This window comes from Pungitius pungitius, chromosome 21 (genome assembly GCF_949316345.1).
Source record: "Pungitius pungitius chromosome 21, fPunPun2.1, whole genome shotgun sequence".
NCBI lineage: Eukaryota > Metazoa > Chordata > Actinopteri > Perciformes > Gasterosteidae > Pungitius > Pungitius pungitius.
In genome coordinates, this window is record NC_084920.1 from 10,895,594 (window position 1) to 10,914,032 (window position 18,439).

Sequence of the window (18,439 nt, forward strand, 5' to 3'; positions counted from 1 at the left end):
TATCTCGCTCTCGTGGTACATACTAATAGTTAACGTTATATCAAGTGTATCTGCTATATTTAAATAAAGATCAAATGTTGCTTCTACACTTTTTGTAGTTTGATTTCATTAACTAATTTAATGGTTCAATAATCAAATACTGTGTGTTAGTTGATACATAAAGACTCCGCTGGGAACTGATCACTTATTGACAGCTGTCAGTGTCATGTCTTATCCACATCCACATAAAGTATGCAAATCAGACATCAAGACATTCGACATGCATCACTGCTGTCACAGTGTTTAAATATAGGTGTACTTTTATAAATTCATACATATCCTAATTAAAAAAACTTTGAGGAACTTTGCTACATTACTGCAACAATTACTGTCCCAACCCCGCAATATATGAAATTCAATTTATACAATATTGTGGTCAGTTTACATTATAGTTTACATCAGAGACATTATTTAATCCCTAAATGAGAAACTATACAAATACATTCTTGTCATAAAATAAAGATTACAGTCATCATGATTGATTATTGTGCACAATTGTATTTTTTATTTCAGTTTCAAATTAGAATACAAGCTATAACACACACACACACACACACACACACACACACACACACACACACAAACTCATGGTTTCGTTCAAGTTTGTTTTATAATGCTTATAGAAAATAGTAAGATTTCAATGATTGGAACTACGTATGTCCCCCGCTGTTTAACCCATGCAGGGTTAATGCGTTACAAATGCATGCACAAGTTTCTTGTGTCTCTCCATGCTGTAGCGCGTGGGGAAAGCCTTGTTGCAGAAATGACAAACAAAAGGCTTCTCTCCTGAGTGTATTTTAGCGTGTGCCTCCAGATAACACACATTGATGAAGCCCTTTGCACAGACCTCACATTTATAAGGTCTCTCCATGGTGTGGTGCATCAACACGTGCCTCTTCACTTCAGACGCCGACCTGAAGTCCTTGTCACAGTCGGGCTCGGTGCATTTGAAAGGCTTCTCTCCTGTATGGATCAGTTTATGCCTCGTCATTGTCGACGCCGAGACCATCTTACCGCAGTACGGACACGGGTGACGGAACAACTCGCGCAGGTGTTTGGTCTTCTGGTGTTTCTTCAAGGACCCTTTCTCCTTGAAGGACTTCTCGCACTCGCTACAAGAGTACTTCTTGTCGTTGCGAGACTCGCCGTGGATTAAATTCAGGTGCCGCAGCAGGTTGGACCTTTGGGAGAACGTTTTGCCGCACTCTGCGCACAGGTAGGGCCTCTCCCTTGTGTGGACCCTCTGGTGGGACGTGAGGTCCGCGTCGCTTTTGAATCCCGAGCGGCACAGGGCGCACTGGAACGGCAGGCGGCCCGTGTGCTTCCACTCGTGGGCGATCAAAGTGCGCAGCTTGGCCACCACTTTGGGACAGTGGCTGCACTGGAACGGCCTCCTGATCCCGTGGAGGTTCTCGCAGTGCCGAAGCAGCGGCTTGAACAGGGCGAAGGTCTCCTCGCAGCGGTTGCATTGAAACCGGGTGTGAGAGGCCTTGTGCCTCGCCAGCGTCGCCGCGTCCCGCAACACCTTCCGACACACGTGGCAGTAGAGCTCGCTGTGCGTCCGTCTGTGGCGCTCCAGGGACACTTTGTGCCCGAACGCCTCGCCGCACTCGCCGCACGTGAAGATGTTCGTGGACTCGCCCGCCTGCGGCCGGCCGTACTCGAAGCAGGTCCTGTTCAAGTGCAGCCTCAGCGATGACAGGAGCTTGAACCTGCTGCCGCAGCAAGGGCAGGCGTAGGCCCCACCGGGGAAGTGGCTCTTCATGTGGGCCCTCAGGCCCGTGCTCACCGGCTCGTTGCAGATGAAACACCGGACTTTCCGAGTCTTTTTTGGAGCGACGCGATCGGCGGCGGGCCACTCTCTCCCGGCAGCCGATACCTGTTTAGGGTCCTCGTTGGACTCCCCTTCGGCAGAGCTACCGGCGGGAGTCCCAAACGGCGACTCGTCACCAGAGTAGTTGGACCAGGAATCAGCCGCACTAAGACTGCCGGCGGCAGCCTTATGGCAGGAGTCCTCATCGGAGTAGTAAGACCACGAGCCGTCACTGCAGTCGGCGATGGGAGCCATGTAAGAGGACTCCTCGTTGTCAGAGACGTGTGGAAGAGCCCTAGTGGAGGGTTTTGTTTTCCTGGAGGGGGGCAGGGCCTCTTCACGAAGACCTCTTTTCTCTTCCATCAGAATCCTTTTCATCCTCAGGCCTCTGTTCGCTCGCGCAGGCCGAGTCGGCGGCGCCAGCGGCACGTCCAGCCTTCTCAGCTGAACGTGGCATTGTTTCAGAAGATCAGAAGTCTCTTCGGCATGACAGCGAACGCGCCCTTGATGTCTTGTAACATCTCCCAAAGGCCCCCCTGTTCCCTTTTCCCTGGGACTCACATCAGATACGTCAACGTTTATCCTGTCTGTCTGACGTTCTGCGGTTGTGTCGCAGGACGATGTCAAAGGTCCTTTCTCCAAAGTAGAGTCTGACACATTGGCTGGTGGTTCATTGGTCAGGGTTCCTTCTTCAACGGTGAGTTTGAGAGCTGAAATAATGCAGGCGCCGTCACAGAAACCATCTGGAAGGAGAAAAAAAAAGCAAACTGAATGGTGACTAAAAGTCAAAGCTGTACAAACTGTACAAAGTAAAACAAAGAGTAAGTCTGTGTCCATGAGAAATGCATCATTCACAGAAAGCTTTGACTCGTCAACATTTTTTTAAACTGTGTTTATTTATTTTGTTTGATGTGTCGTTTTTGTTACCTCTTGCATAACAAGCTAACTACCCTGAGCAAGCCAAAGCATCTTGACCATGGCCTGGTAGCTGGTTGTGTATAGGTCAGAAATCCAAGCCCCTCCAAAATACATTCAAATCACATTTATCCCAGATGTGGTTTTAATTCATTTCCTGATGGGAGGATTACTTTGTTGTGGAAAATGTCACAAAGAGCAGTCACATTATGACCCTCTGAACATCTCATCCATTTACGTCCAATATTATTTTAGTTCTGGTTTGGTCTAATGACAGTAATGGCTGCTAATGGGAATTAGACTTTTGTGAGGGTTATTAGCCTGGATAAATAACTGCAAGTCAAACCTATCACATTACACAGCCATGTGATTCACTGCTAATATAAAACATAAGGACTAGTGCAACCTTAATGGGTCACTGCCTTGAGGAGGAATAAGCTACATTCTTCAAAAAGGGTTATTAACTAAGAAGTAACGGGCATTTCTATGATTGAAGCATTGTCCCCTCCCATGGTGACGGAGCCAACAGCAATAACCGAGGAGGGCTTAGTGGTCTCAACAAGCACTCGATGAGACGATCGAGAGAAACGCAATCTGCATCTGTTGTCATCGTTAATACTGTCAGCCGTTGCAGTGTCAGGCTTCTCCGTGAAGGTGCACTTCTATCGCACACTGTAGTGCTGTGATACAGCCCTAATGTTCACCCGTCATACTTGCAACGAAGCAGAGCGCACAGACGGGTCGAGTGCTGATGTGGTCTCTTAAAGCACAATGGGGAGGAAAAGACTAAATGAAGCCGGGGGGTTATAGAGAGGAAGCGGTAACTGTAGAGCCTTGCCATTGGGATCCAGGCAGCTCAGGTCTTTGTGATACTGCAGCAGGGCTTTAAGCTCCTCACGCCGGGACACAGACTGCATACATTCCTCAAGAACTGACGACCCCTCATCAAACATGGAGGAAACCTGAAGAAAAGGAAAAGCAGGAAAAAGGACTTTCCAAATACATCAAAACAGGAAGTTGTGTTGGAAACATTTCATGAGTCTTTGTTTGTACCTGCTGGAACGTTTGAAGAGGAAGAAACCGTTCGAGTCTGGACAGGAACATGCGCATCAAGGCGTGAAGTGCGTCGTCGTAGGCGGGACCGAACGCTTCAGGGAAAACTTTCTGAAACATACAGAGGGTCTCAAATTGAGGAATACACGCAAAGTACTATATAGCAAATTAATTTATTAAAGAATTAGAAGAATACAATTTCAAAAGAAAAACACAGCATCCAAGGAGTCATTGTATAGAACCAGTCATTCAATATGCATTACACACTAATGATATATAGACAGTGTGGCTACACATGAACAATAATGCACAGTCAGAGCAAGGTGTGAGGGTTTCACTCAAAATGGAGGGCCTGTCAGCTCCGCACACTCATCAGCACAGACCTGAAAGAAGTGTTCCCTTTCATCAGGATTTTTCAGCAAGTTGTTGACCAGATCCACAAATTTGGAGAGTGGAACTTTCATATTTGCAGCACTGCCCTGTGTAAAATGACACAGACATTAGGAAAAAGGGGGAAAAAGTCGATTCCATTATAATTCATTTTAAACTCACGTCTATTGCCAAAGCCTCGATGAGCATCTGCACTCTCTCCAGATGTGGCTGAACATGCCCAACGTCGGCAGTAGCGTCGGACTGACATAGCTCCAGGATCAGCTAAACCCGCGGAGGAAAAAGAAAACTAAAACTCACAATACAAAACACTCCCTGCAAAGTTCACCATGGTAATAATTGCTGGTTGTTAATAATTGACTATTGCTCCTCCTCACTCGTGCTCTCAGGCCCAGGATGAGCTGAGCCCTCTGGCGCAGGGTGAGTAGATCTGGAACCATGTCCGTAACCACGGAAACAAACTCCTCCAGCATCCCATAGTCGGACACGGCTCTCTGCTGGACGGTCTGCCAGATGGCTGCTGAGACCAGTCGAATCGGTGGGACCAGGAGGCGCAGGGCACTGAGGGGAAGAGGGGGGCCTGGACGCAAACAACAGACCGGTTATCACATCTTCATCACTATCCATTGGTCTTTCTTCCACGTGTTCCTGGAGTACCCACAAGTGAAGATATGCAATGGAATGAAACCGGAATACCCGGGTTATGTTCCCGGCAGGAGGAAAACTTCATTTAAAACCCCTTTGACATATGTAAAGATGCTTAAAGAACAAAAATAACACCGTGCTTACATAATACTAACACGAATGCAACTTCATTTAGTAATATGCTCAAACTGCCTGCTGAAACTCCTTTATTAGGATTAGTATTACTACTAAGTTATAGCAACATTTCGGTTGAAATGAGAGCTACGGTAAGGAAAGCACATCGTATCTTACACATGACGGTTTATGGATGTCAAATTCGCGCACGGCTGCGGTCTGCTAAAACCGGTTTGACGTTGCGAAGCAGGTCACCTGTTAGCATTCCGACAGGTGCGTTAGCCAGTGTTAGCTATAAGGTAAACCTAAGCCAATGCCAATGATGACAATGTGAATAATTACCCATAATTACCCTGTGCTGTTTCCATCATGTTTATGCAGCCCACTCAGATAGGATGAGGTCTGGATTTACTGGAGAAGTCCTCGCTGGATTCGAATAGTCCAAAATATTACCTCAAACATCTCCAACATCTATTCCTAGCCAAGAAAAGATGGTTAGGAGAATTCATGAGGAGTTACGAAAAGACAACCGCGGTGTTTAGCGAATCCCACTTGGCTTTCACTAAGCTACGTAGTTAGGATGAGACGGGAGACGCATGTTCATGACGTCAGTCTGCATCGGCGAAATAGAATGATCGCCTTTTATTTCGTAAACAAGGAAGGCCTGGTGCTTCCTACATTACATTAGCTAAGTAAGGAAGCAGTGAAGCTCCTTGCAAAAGCATTTAGAAAATTTGGCCACTTCGGCCACTTACATTACTTCCGGGTAATTTCACTCAGTTAGGAACCCTCCTAAGCAAATTTGACTATTGGAATCCAGCCTAGCCCTCCTTCTCCCCCTCCCTCTCTCACTTCCGGCGAGGAAGCTGTCGGAAAGGTGGTCCGACGGAGATTCATTTATGGGTTGCCTCGCGTCCAGGGTTCCAGGCTCAAGTCGGGGAAAATGTAGAGTCCACATTTTAGAGAAGAAGTTGGTGAGAAGTTGCCCAAAATGAGAAAAGAATGGAGGATACAGCTAGAGGAAATCAGATACATGAGGATGGATGACTCTTATAAATTACTGTTATATGGATGAAACAACGCTAATTATTGTTATACCTTTTGCATTTAAAAAAACAAGCATAGAATTAGTTTAAATAAAGTCAATATTGTGTTTCTTTTTAAACGTCTGCCTGGGTGGTCCTCAAACTGGGCCTCCAAAGAGTGCCTCCAAACGCCTCTCAACATGGCCGAGCCCAAGGTTTATTAAAGACCAAATAAGCACATTAAGCTACACTTAAGGCAAAAGGCTCAGTGGGAAGGGAGCTCTTTTACCCTTGTTGTAACCACAGCACTGACAAATGTTTCCCATAAAATCTTTATTCGTGGAAGCAAGATCATGCAAAAGCTTGGGTAAGAAATTCAAAAGGAAACCTGGAATGAAGCAGATCTGTCTAGAGAACTATTTGGGGAAAAACTAAGTAAGCAGAGCCTTGCTGTAGAAAGTATGCACAACTAGTTGTGCCAGGGGAGATATACAACAAATTAACAGCTGCGTCTGAAGGAAAAAACAAAGGAATTTTATGTTGGGATGAATTAACATTACCAGATAATTAATCTCTGACCTCTATAGAAGCCCTCTGAGATGGATGAGCTCGACAAAGATGTATATTTACAGGTAATATGTATATTATGTCCTCACCGGGTAACAATTTTGAAATGAAGAAAGCCATTTACAACAACGTGTGTCCTTTCCAACCATTTACTGTCAATCACACAAAAGCAACTCATATCAGTCAATTTGGAAGGCTTTAGAAAAAGATAGAATAATTGCATTTCTGGAGTTAAATTTTGGCATCTACAATGAATTTCTACTCTACCAAGTACACAGGAAACTAAAACAGTCTTTATACATGGAACCCCAGAGTGGTCAAAAATAAAGCAAAACATGAATAATTCAACCACCAAAATGATAATTAGTTAAATTTATCCCCAAATTGATTCAGGAAAGAAAAACAAAGCACATTTATTCCAATTGAAATGCTATTACAAACGCTTGCGTCAATATCCCACCACAAGAAGTCCGCTTCAATATCATACAATGCCAAATCAAGGCAATTTTACATCTTTCGCTCTTTTTCACCAATGTACACAAATGTAGTACATTTTTGTCCACTTTTTTCTGTAGAAAAGAAAGTGTTTTTTTTCATTCTTTTTACACCGTATTAAAAAAAGTTAAGGCAAGATGCATCAAACAGAAATCCTAAAGGGCCACGGACCGGCCGCTGCAAGGGTTCTGATCCCACTGATTGAGGATTAGAAGAAGAAGGTGCAGCCGGTCGCTCTCTGTCTCAGGCATCTTACACTGGCAGGGGGGGGGGGGGTCGAGGACGAAGCAGTGGTGATGGGGGGGGGGGGGGGGGGGGGGGGGGCGGAAGGGGCTTCGGAGGCATCCAATACCTCTCCTCCTCCTCCCATTCCCCGCTATGAGTCACCCAACGCACTCCTCTTTGGCGCTTAAGCCGGAAGACTCAGCTTCTTTCCTTTCAGCACTGAAACGAGAAGGGACATCATGATAGATCGACAGAATTCATAACAGCAACTAAACAGCCTGACCCAGCTGATCGTTTCATACCACTGGTTGCACATTTTCTCACTCCTTACAGGAATCTATGTGCCAAGTGTTTTAATAGCTCTGATAAGTACAGGCTTTTTACTTCTAAATATTTTTTATGCAAACAGAAAGTAGTTTGGTTCAGTGAACAGTGTCCAAGGTGTGTCTGAGTGTCGTAGCTCAGACGGAAAGAAAAACACATTGCAATATGAAACTAACCATTTAAAATGCCAAACGCCAACCCTGACCCCCCCCCCAAATAAAGTCTCCAAAAAACATTTCCATTCATAATTACCACTGTTCTCTCCGCATGGCAGAGTTTTGCCCCAATGGGCACACACAGATACGTGTGAGGTGCACACACACGTTGATTTAAGGTTAAGTGACAAATCTTTTGGATGCGTAAAGCAGCATTGCTTAATACCTAACCAACCGAGTCCAAACACTGAAAAAAGAACGCAGCAGCACTCACCTTTCGTTACATACAAATAGAAGAAGTCGCAGTAGAGGATGGTCTGCACCACCCCGGCAACGATTGCAATCATATCAAAGAACCCCTCGAAGTAGAACCTCCATATCCAGTTGAAGAGGTAGAGTGCTCTGTAGAGTCCCAGGAAGAACAGGTAGTGGGTGGTGATGGTCTCGGCCTCGCCGGTCTTGCTGATCATGAAAAGCTGGGGCAGAATGGCCACCGACTCCAGGTAGATGGAGAAAGTCCACAGGATCTGGGCCAAACAGAAGGGGGCGCAGAAAGTGTTGGTGGGAGAAATAATGGGGGGCAGATGTGTGAGCTGGAAAGAGCGCTGATGTAAATTCAAATACCTTTACATATACTTATTCTAGAGACGTTTTATCATCCCCAACCAGACTGTGCATGAATCTGTGTGTGTGCGTGTAGCATTTAACAGCTGCAAACAAATATTGCAAATGTCTTTTTTTCCTTGGCCGTTGACGTGAATGTCAGAACACAAGCTGTTGCTTAGCAATGCAACATCACTGACACGTCTATGCGTTCATGTTTTAATGCCATTAGTCCAACTGCTGGACACAAACTAGTGAAAAAAGTGATGGCCAACAAATGTATGGGTGTAGAGCCATGCTGTTTATATTACTGTGGACCATTTCAATATCGGTCCCTTAGGAAAAAGAAGTGCTTTTGAGAGGGAGAGAGAATGGAGGAATAATGAAGGGTTGCTTAGAAGATGTGTGCGCTTATTCTTTTCGTATGAAACCCAGTGTGTCTGTGCAGTGTTGCTGACCTCCAGGGGAGAGAAGTCGTGGTTCACCAGGAAAGCCAGGCCCCCAACCGGGACAACCAGGAACTCCACTCGGAACGTGTCGTGGTTCCCGTCATATGTCGCTTTGAACTTGAGGTAGATCAGGTACACGGTGGCGTATGCGCACCCAATGTAGATGACCTGAAAGACCCAGACAATGTTACTGGTTGGATACTCACTTCACACAGCGCGCACTGCCCTTCATGATTGGCCATCCTTTGGCAAACAGGAGTGTCAGAGTGGAGCCCACGCTTTAAATACAGGAAACGAGCGTGAGGAGCGACATGCAAGTGTGTTCACCTTCATGCTGGTGTTGTAGAGCGAGATGAAGGCGGTGAGCAGGTCCAGGTAGCGAGTGGTGAACACCAAGGCAAACAGGACTTGACTCTTTCCAGAAATACCTGTGAGGAGATACCAGATCAGATTTTTGGTATTGGTATACCCGTGGCATGGTTAAAAAAGGAGGACCCGGTCCATCCACTGAGGACGTCTTTCTAATGGAAACTCCAGTCTTCATCTCTCCCCTATAGAGTGACGCCGAGTGCGAAAAGTGGTCGGTGGCAGGTTCTTTTTTCAGAACGGCACAAGCCAATCGCAGTTAGGTATTTAGCGACATGGACCCTCCTCCTCATGCAAATTCCATGTAAAGTTAAATGAGTATCTTCAACTTTATTGAGAATCTGGCACAACACGGCGACCTGCACAGTAGCGCAGTCTTAGATAAAGTGATGCATGTCTTAATGCAATGTGATTCTGTATTTGTTCATAAAGCCTGAAAAGGGTCATTACGGCTTGTGCCGTTGTAAGAAAAAGGATCCAATCACCGGAGGAACCTGAATCTGAAAAAAGGAACCTTCCACCAACCACTTTTCGCACTGTGTTACTGCAGGCCTATGTGCATCTGCTGTGACGACAAGCGAAAACACCCTTCCTTCTGTTTATCAGTGCATCGGCAGAAGGAGACCAGTCTACTTATGACAGATCACACATGCAACCGTTTAAATCACTCAAGCTTCAACAAGGCATCGACTCGCCCGCACTGAGTAATCTGGTTTCGTGACATAACCTTTGACCGTCGGCAGAGCAGCGGGACAACGCAGCAACGAGTCCCCGCGATAACGTAGCGTGCGACGGTGTAAGCGACCTCTCGGGACCCCGCCGGGGGATACTCCAAAAGGATGCAACCTTACTCGATCACAGACTTTGCATCTCCCACTGACAGCGCGTATACACCCAGCCACGTCAGAGGAGAGGGGGGCGGAAAGGGCGACGTTACCCACCACCACAAACACATACACACACACTGTTGGGCAGTTTAAAGGACGAGGTCCCACGTGCCCATGCCAAACTAACATCCGCCTTGGTCCTCCGGGTCCCCTTTGCCCTTTGCCCCTATCTGACGCCGTTGCGGGGCCCGCTGCGCAGTCAAAGCTAACGTCGGCTAGCAAGACGACTTCGGGAGTGTCTTCTCTTTCCAACTTGAGCATTCTGCAAGTGTAACGTCGCCACCTGAGTTAACACGTTAGCCTGTGCGTGGGAGTGACCGCGGGTGTCACAAAAGATGGCTAACGTTAGCTAAGGCAACGTCAGTGTTACTAGCCAGCCGGCTAACGCTAATAGCTAATGAGCTACAACTAACATGACCGAAGAAGTTTCACACCAGACTTTTGTCCCGTGTAGTCGAGACGAAGAGACCAACTTGTGTCTGTGCTAAACGGAAGCTTGTGCATATCGTAAAGGTGTACGACTTATCTTACTTACCGGCACAAGATCTGGTTTTCCATATTTTTAGCAGCAGGATGATGATGGCTGCAAGGTGGGAGAGATCGCCGGTTAGCCTGAAAATGTTCATGTTTGTGGGAGCTCCAGCAGAGGTGACCCGAATAAAGAGTCGACAAACAGCTCAGTTTGTCTGAGATGACGTTCAATTTACGAACTGACGGCGTTGAATGACACCGCGACACCAAAATACACTGGCTTTAGGAAGATGGGAAAATGGCGAGGTATGCGCGACGTGGCTCGGGGACGTGGCCAAGACGACGGTACCCAATGCTAGATGGGACCCTGTGGCACGCTCAACCAATCAGGAGAGAGGGATGCTTCATTTGCATAAGTTATGCTACACGAATGCTGCGTCCAAGGTCCGTGTGAAACACAGGAGATACGGGCTTCCTCTTTATTTCGGCTCTACGATGAACACGTACAAGGAAATGCGACCAGGAAACTCCCTCCGGCTATGTGCATAAAATACACGTCACATTCATATTACAATTTAAACTAAAAGGAAACTTATGTTTGTCACAGAAGTGCCAACGGGTTATAACAGGAAACCATTAGTCCTCTTCCAACATTTCGGGACAGTCCACTGCAGGTGCATTGGGATGAGCATGTCAGCCCTTCATTTAGCACTAAATCAATTGGGAAACTTTGTATACTTGGAGTGAAGTGTCTAAACCCTTTTTCTGGTGTTCCTTGGAGACCCCTCAACTCGGTTTGGGCTAGCTGCTAAGAACTCACGGACAATTGTCCGGTCTCTAAAATAGTATAAACACACATCCCATTCATCCCATCCCATGGCATGGATCCATGACATGGATCCATGACAGGAAAGAAAGGTCTGAAATTAATGCAGATATTTTATTCGCTGACTCATATGATCTCAAATAAAATGTTGCGTTAATTATGGGACATTTTCAATAGTGCATTAGTGCAGCACTGATTAGAATACCATGTAACTAATGGGAAATTAAACCATATCATACATAGAACAGATTGAATTGAAAGCAAAAAAACGGTTTCCCCTCAACCTGTAGCTTTTGGTGGCGTTGTTGGAGAACTGTACCCATATTGCTGTGACAAGTTAGCTTGAGGGATTTGTACTTGTACTACTTGACAACAACACGGTATTTTAGCGTTAAAGCCGCCCTCATCATGAAAGGGGTTGCGTGTAGTGCTCCCCGAGCTCTACAAGGCCTGAAAGTATTGAGGATCACCATTTCTCAGTTTCCAGCAGTTAGGATATTATTTATTTACTATTTAAAAAAACATGGCAGACTGACTGATTTGGCAACTAGCTGACAAAAAATTGCCTAATTTCCAGCGCAATTGGTCACAGAACCTTCACTTGCACGGGTCAGCTGACGAGCCACGGCAAAAGAGCAGTTAACATTACATTTTGTAGTATGTAGTGCAACTATTAAGTCATTTGTAAAACATTTACGTTCTAATAGGTAATAGAGGGGTGTCTTTAATGAATGGTTGGTACCTGCGGCAGCTGGATATCCCTATAAAACAGATTCCCTGTTTACTCACAGTAAACTACTGGAAGATATGGTTGACATTATTTTTTTACGTAAACCTTCTCAATACATAACATTTATTACAGTATCCTTCATTCTTCGAGTATTGTACTGCTCCTTAGTGCTCAGAATGACAATCAATAAATGCAGCTTAAAGCACAATGAAGACAAAGTCACACAGGCTTTAAAAAGGCCTCATATTAATTATGTATAGGATTATTAACCAGTAAAAGTAAAAACAAAAGAACAGGATAAAAAATAGCATTTAAATAAAAAATGCCACATTTTCACTGGTTAAATCACGTGTCTGCAGTGATCCTCTTGGTCACCAATAGAAACATTAGTCCATGAATATTTTTCTTGCAGAATGATGAAAGAATGAGGTGTTGTGATAGTGACTTGTCCTCAGAGGTGTTCAAACGTTGTTGGTTGGTTTGTTTCTACTGTCACTCAACACGGCTGGTAAATGCAGTAACTACAGTACCTGAGCATCACAGCTGGCTTGCAGTTTATAAACAAATACCATCAGAAATACTGGGATTTATGAAGGAAGCGTAGAAAAATTCCACTAAAAACCCTCCAGACGCAACCCTCTGGTACCCAGGTACGGTCCCGGGTTCTCCAGCGGTTCCATGTTGCATTTAGTAATCAAGGAGACGTCACGCTCTCCCCTGAGGCTTTGAGAACAAAAACTGCATCGTCGAGAACGTAGTAATCATTGTACATGTCCCCCTCACAGAGGTATGGCAGCCGGGTCACGGCCTCCACCTCGAAGCCCGCCCTCCGGAAAACCTCATTGGACAAGTTGGTTACCTGCTCCTCCCACGTTTTCCCTTTTACTTTAACGTGTTCTTTGGGACGCTGCCATTTTCCTCCTGAGAACAGATACAGGTAGATGGTTTTTTTATTCGCTTTACAGAGGGAGGTTCATGACATCCGTGTGAGCCAAGTCGCTCTGATTGACTGACCGACTTCCACGTAAGGCTGGAAGGGGAGCACCGCGGCCAGGACCAGTCTCCCCGTGCCGGGAACCAGCGACAGCCGGATGTCCCGCAGGAGGCGCAGAGGGTCGTCGCAGCGGTCCAGCAGGTTCAGACAGCTGATGACATCATACTGGAAACTGGTCTGGGGCCACTCGTTGATTCCGAGCAGTCTAACCTCGACAGAAAGTTTAAAAAAAAAAAAAAGAAGAGAAGAGAGATGGGGACAGGTTACTTTTAAGGCAACAGGAAAATTTTAGTTTTCGGTGTGAAAATGTTTAGTTAAGTGCCGCTGTGCACTGCTCCCATCCTCGTTCACATGCCTTTTTGTGAGATAATTAGAAAACTTTTTTATAATTTACTTTGGAAAAATATTTGAATGGAACTTTTCACTTCATTTAAACATTTACAGCATTCTGTGCTTTGATTCAGAGACTATGAATACACACAATGACTTCCTAATTGCTGTTGGGATTGAAAAATTGTACAAACTTACTGTCAGCCAGGGCCACTGGAATTGATGTATTTATGTAGTAAGTGATGGTTGAGATTTACAAGTGGTAGCTTAACACAGAACCAAAAAAAAACGCGGCTTGAATCCATTAAGTTATACAATATACTGTAGGTTTTGAGTTTGCTCTCAAATGAGATCTGAGTCAATGTGCTCTAAAACTCACTTGTAATTCTTCCTCTGGAGAAGCCATTTCATGGGGGGCGAGACCTCTGTTGCATAGACCTCCCTGAAATGGACCCCCATCACCTCGGTGACCCCTCCGTCTCCGGCCCCGAGGTCCAGGAGCCTGTCGGCCCTCCACTCCGGGTCAATCCGGAGCAGCCGCTGGAATTGCTCCGCGGAAAACACAAACATGGAGCCGCGACCCAGAAACCTGGAGACGGAGAGAAGCAAGTCAGAGGACGACTGCTAAAATGGGGACATGTGTGTGTGTGTGTGTGTCACTCACCCGTTAATGGAGGTGCGTGACACCAGTGGGCTGAGAACCGTGGATACGAGCGAGTGATAGAGCTGAGTGAACAGCCAGCCAGACTTCTCTACGCTGCCCTTGAGGAAAGCTTTGGTGTCGGCGTCCAGTTGGCTTTGGACAAAGAGGGGTCGCACCGATTCTCCGAGCAGGTCCCGTCCGCACTGGTACCACTAGAGGGCAGAGGATTTAAGGAAAAAATTAAGGTGTATCTACACCAAGGAACTTGATGCCCTATAACCTTCTTAAAACTGCATACGTGTTCCTTGTTATCGGATTATTGTGTATCGCTCAATAGGGCGACTTCGGACATTTCCGATTTTCACATTAAAAAAAATAAAAAGCGTTGAAAAACCTTACAACTACTGTTCCTTTGATACTAGGCACTCTGCACCAATCCTGCTGGTGTAACTGTGTACCCGAGGCTCCGGATCTATTCACATGATGGGTACCTTATTGGTGTTTAAACATACAGAGATGTGTCACCCAGGATTCATGTACAGATTAAGCCGATAGCTCAAATATCACAGTAACATTTAAAGAATAGAGAAGAAATCCTGGAGCTTAAGATCAGCACACTTAGAGGGCTAATGGGAAACGATGCGCATGCACGAGTCGCTCACACGTGAATTGACCGCTGTTGGTCCCCTCATACACGGGCCCCAGTTGGTGACCCCTTCCCGCTTGTCCTGGCGAATGTGGAGTGTGAAGAAGTCTTACCTCTTGCGTTTCAATGGCGGCCACTTCGCTCTCGCTCGCCATGTTCATGAAGAGGGAGCGGGCGAGCGGGCTGCGGACGTACTTCCCGGTCCACATCTTCCTGACGGAGACCAGGAAGGCGACGTAACCCAGCAGCCACGCTACAAAAACCAGTGTCCTCAGCTGTAGATGACACATAATGGACAACAGGCCTGAGGAGGACAGCGGGCAGACAGCGGCTGTAGTCGTGACGATGTGAACAGACCGGCCGGAGGTTTAAACACTGAGACGCACGCAACATTAGGAGATAAATACGTGTGCTTAATGCCAACCAATTGTGAGGCAACACGCCGTGTCTCCAATCCCAAGACAACACACAAACAAACCTGCGGGTGGAGTGGTTTTTAAGAAAGCCTCCTGCTGTTTACTCGCCGTTTTAGTCTTGTAATCCCATTGTCCTTTTGTTATGTCTCACAGGTTAAGATTGTCTTTTACCTGTGCGGTCTCTGCCCATTATGACAACAGGCTTCCACTTCCGCGTAGTGTGCACTTCCGGTGTTACCGCTAAATGTGTCCCCGGACTCATCTTTAGCTTTGACAAGGCTTAGCTTAGCTTCATCGTTTGTTGCCATTTCTAAGAGGAAAACATAATCATCAATGCCAAAGTATGCGTCACATGTCTGAGAAGACAGGTAGCAGTAGTGTTTTGCCATATTTGCGTTTTATCTTGTATGTGACATCATCATGGTTCCGTGTGGGGGCGGGCCGTGGTTAGTGTGGGGGTTCCGCGGGGTCGGCGGGGTTGCGGAGAGTACGTCTGCCATCAGTGGCTTCTGTGGCAGCTCTGTGGCTTCTGTGGCAACCTGTTAGGCGTCCCCAAAATGCCACTCGATCCGTTTTTTATTGACCCGAGTAAGGTTTTGTTTTTAAAAAAAAACTTCTTAAATGTCATTTGCTGAGCATGTTGAGCATCCGCTCAAGAGGCGGCTGGGAGAGCCGCGGCTACCCAGTTAGCTGTAGACAGTTACTACTCATTCCTCCTGTTGGGTATTAGCAGTGCGCTGATATTTCTTTGTGACTGCTCTCTTGTTGAACCACACAAACACATAATTACTGTACATTCACACAATCAATAAAAATTGGAATAACATTTGCTTGTTTCTGATTGATGCACCTCTGTGGTCACACATCCACAACGAGCTACAGTCCTATGGCTGTCAACCCCTCATTGGATTTATCTTTCTTGTATTAGGGGTACAGATAACAACTGATGTTTTTAAATACATGTATACTGCCACCTGGTGGTATAAGCACTAACTGTTTTGGTGCTTGAAATTGGTTAACTTACGTTTTTTCTTCCCAAAAGTAATGGAAATATTAAATAGTAGATAAATGTATAATAAATGTATAAAAACACATTTTGTAATTACATTTATTAGAGTTGAAGTGTTGCCCATAACTGTCATTTCAACAAATGTTAAATAAAAATGGGGAAATAATACACTAAAGATCAAGCTTCACAGGATGTGTAGAAAGGATTCATTAACATCAAGTCTTATTTTTCAAACCATATATTTACTCCATGAAAAATGAAATTATTACACAATGGACATGTTTCACAATGACAAATTACCATTACAACAATTTATTTTCAAACAACACATGTAGTATACATACAAACAAAACAGAAACAACTGACTATATATGGATTCAGTTTACAGTTTCACCTCTCCCACCAGAGGCACAGACTGCTGACTTCAAAATCTTACATCAGCGTTTTGCACAATTAATGTGATATTACAAAAATATGTTTTTGTAAATACACTTAAACATCTTCAAATGGATCAGTTTTCATATTCATATTAATCTAATCCATGAAGCTCTGTAAACCTTGATTACTGATCTCCCAACTCACTGAAAGTGCTTCGCAGAATGTCAACTTTCTCTCTGCAGTTTTTGCTTTGTCTTTTCTCCGAGCTGCTTTTAAAGAAAAAACGTTTTATTTAAGTTAGTTGGAGGCTTGAGTTGGTAGGTCGAGTGCAGAACGAGTATTCCTGTTGTGACACCAGAGTTCCCCTCCCCCCCACACGACCCCCCCTCCCCCCGGTGTTGCAATGTTTGTATATATATGAGACATATATACACGGCACACATGAGGACGCATACGGGGGAGAAGCCGTAAAATGCCTGATGTGCAAGGGCGTAACTATGGTTTAGACATTGCATTGGAGGGTCCAAATATACCCTTCCCCATCATTTTTTTAAGCGGATATTGGGCTGGTGTGGCAGGTGTGGCATAACAGTGATCCTGTTCGTGTTCTTCTCTCTGGTTGGGCATTTAATAAACCATTTGTACTTCAGAAGTTCATGGCTGGGGTTTCCTTTGTTAAAGTTCCCATGGACAATACCCAAGGTGCTCCACACACCGTATCTGGTTGAGTGTCCGCTGTGCCTCCTGCACGTTGCCTGCCGGCGGCATGGAAACACCGAGCAGGATGAACGAAGCGAACTCACTGGGAGTAAAAGGTTTACAGTTAATGATAAACAATTCCACACCAGGAGAACAGTATTGTTGGATCACTGTTACGTCGTTGCACCAGCTGATGATGGAGTAGAAGCAGATTCCTTCATCTTGCTGGAGAGCTCCGTGTCGCGGTCCACTCTGAGCAGCTTAAGCCAGCCAGCTGGTGCGCAGAGTCCGGTATCGATCCACAGAGCCAGGTCTCCGTGAAGCACAACACGGAGGATGTAGAAAAGTCTCTGTCTTTCCTCACCAGCAGCTGAAGTTGGTCCAGTTTGTTGCTCAGTGAGCCGGCAGCAGTGTACGAGAACCACCCTGCGGCTCCACCCGACTGATCCATTTATAGGGTTCATAAAAGGAGAACATCAATTTTACATATTTTCTGCTGTATATTGGGGAGGACAGAATCCTTTCAAAAGCGCAGGTATACTGAAGAGACACGAAAGGACACACACTGGAGAGAAACCCCATAAATGTCCAGCTTGCGAAAGATCACTCAGTCGGCCTGAGCTTTTAAAAGCTCATGCAAAGAAGTTTAATCAAATATACTTTTTAATAATTTTATTTTTTTAGACCACCCCCAAAATAGTTTTCTTCGATTAGTAATTCAAATTCCTTACATCATCAATAAAGTGCTTGTAAAATAAGCTTGGTTTTTAATAAATGGTCTTCATTGGAGCACATCTATCACCAGCTCTCCATCAGCAGGGCTTGATGAACTTCGTAAACTAACTTCAGAACACATCTGTGAGTTCTTAAGGCCTGGTTACAGCTGTATTTCCCCCATCCAAGAAAGGTTTACCATCAGTATTTCACTCAATTTTGTAATCTCATCCAGTAATGGGAGGCGGGGGGAGAAATGGACTAAAAAATTAAAAGTTTATTTTAGTTGCCTTTTCATTGACAGAACACATACATATTTCTGGATTGCCCTTCAAAAGCCTGATAAAGCCTAGAAGACCTTTCCAGGGGCTCATAGCCTGTTGACACGTTCCTCTCACTTCATTGCTCCTCCTGTGCTCGTACCCTGTGAGATAACCCTTCCATGTCAGGCATCTTCATACATGATGGTTCTTCCTTACACCATCTGTTAGAAAGAGCCTTATTACAAGCAGACCTTA

General features: G+C 45.4%; 3 protein-coding genes across 7 annotated transcripts; all 3 read right to left on the reverse strand.

The window, feature by feature from the left end:
* Positions 1-402: 402 nt before the first annotated feature.
* LOC119213276 (zinc finger protein 135-like) lies at positions 403-5,816 on the reverse strand. 3 transcript variants are annotated; one of them, XM_037464458.2, is made up of 8 exons: positions 5,725-5,816; positions 5,322-5,440; positions 4,588-4,790; positions 4,373-4,474; positions 4,204-4,299; positions 3,821-3,931; positions 3,606-3,729; positions 403-2,595 (listed from the first exon to the last, which is right to left on the reverse strand). In XM_037464458.2, exons 2-8 carry the CDS (start codon positions 5,338-5,340, stop codon positions 725-727), a joined length of 2,526 nt encoding a protein of 841 aa, XP_037320355.2. In that variant the 5' UTR covers positions 5,341-5,440; positions 5,725-5,816; the 3' UTR covers positions 403-724. The 3 variants fall into 3 exon arrangements, with proteins under 3 accessions (XP_037320355.2, XP_037320354.2, XP_037320356.2); XM_037464457.2 differs by having other exon boundaries at positions 5,322-5,446; XM_037464459.2 differs by lacking the exons at positions 5,322-5,440; positions 5,725-5,816 and having other exon boundaries at positions 4,204-4,294; positions 4,588-4,604.
* Positions 5,817-7,370: 1,554 nt separating this feature from the next.
* Positions 7,371-10,886, reverse strand: LOC119213144 (ER lumen protein-retaining receptor 2). The gene is made up of 5 exons (XM_037464217.2): positions 10,601-10,886; positions 9,140-9,240; positions 8,822-8,980; positions 8,035-8,287; positions 7,371-7,500 (listed from the first exon to the last, which is right to left on the reverse strand). Exons 1-5 carry the CDS (start codon positions 10,689-10,691, stop codon positions 7,466-7,468), a joined length of 639 nt encoding a protein of 212 aa, XP_037320114.1. The 5' UTR covers positions 10,692-10,886; the 3' UTR covers positions 7,371-7,465.
* A 903-nt stretch (positions 10,887-11,789) lies between these two features.
* On the reverse strand, positions 11,790-15,390 carry mettl9 (methyltransferase 9, His-X-His N1-histidine). Of its 3 annotated transcripts, none has more exons than XM_037464425.2 (6): positions 15,293-15,390; positions 14,819-14,980; positions 14,081-14,271; positions 13,796-14,005; positions 13,107-13,291; positions 11,790-13,013 (listed from the first exon to the last, which is right to left on the reverse strand). In XM_037464425.2, the coding sequence occupies exons 2-6, from the start codon at positions 14,912-14,914 to the stop codon at positions 12,787-12,789; spliced, it is 909 nt and encodes a 302-aa protein (XP_037320322.2). In that variant the 5' UTR covers positions 14,915-14,980; positions 15,293-15,390; the 3' UTR covers positions 11,790-12,786. The 3 variants fall into 3 exon arrangements, with proteins under 3 accessions (XP_037320322.2, XP_037320320.2, XP_037320319.2); XM_037464423.2 differs by having other exon boundaries at positions 15,184-15,380; XM_037464422.2 differs by lacking the exon at positions 15,293-15,390 and having other exon boundaries at positions 14,819-15,177.
* Between the last annotated feature and the right edge of the window lie 3,049 nt (positions 15,391-18,439).

What these genes read in the sequence shown, in the direction of transcription:
- LOC119213276 (XM_037464458.2), bottom strand. An exon ending in TCGAGGCTTTGGCAATAGAC is followed by an intron (nt 4,300 to 4,372) that starts GTGAGTTTAAAA and finishes CATTTTACACAG; the next exon opens with GGCAGTGCTGCAAATATGAA. An exon ending in CTCTTCAAACGTTCCAGCAG is followed by an intron (nt 3,730 to 3,820) that starts GTACAAACAAAG and finishes CCTTTTCTTCAG; the next exon opens with GTTTCCTCCATGTTTGATGA.
- LOC119213144 (XM_037464217.2), bottom strand. Translation starts at nt 10,691, where the DNA reads ATGAACATTTTCAGGCTAACCGGCGATCTCTCCCACCTTGCAGCCATC. An exon ending in GAAAACCAGATCTTGTGCCG is followed by an intron (nt 9,241 to 10,600) that starts GTAAGTAAGATA and finishes ATCTCCTCACAG; the next exon opens with GTATTTCTGGAAAGAGTCAA. An exon ending in CTATTTGTATGTAACGAAAG is followed by an intron (nt 7,501 to 8,034) that starts GTGAGTGCTGCT and finishes TTCTCGTTTCAG; the next exon opens with TGCTGAAAGGAAAGAAGCTG.
- mettl9 (XM_037464422.2), bottom strand. Translation starts at nt 14,995, where the DNA reads ATGTGTCATCTACAGCTGAGGACACTGGTTTTTGTAGCGTGGCTGCTG. An exon ending in TCACGCACCTCCATTAACGG is followed by an intron (nt 14,006 to 14,080) that starts GTGAGTGACACA and finishes CTCCGTCTCCAG; the next exon opens with GTTTCTGGGTCGCGGCTCCA. An exon ending in CTCCAGAGGAAGAATTACAA is followed by an intron (nt 13,292 to 13,795) that starts GTGAGTTTTAGA and finishes TGTCGAGGTTAG; the next exon opens with ACTGCTCGGAATCAACGAGT.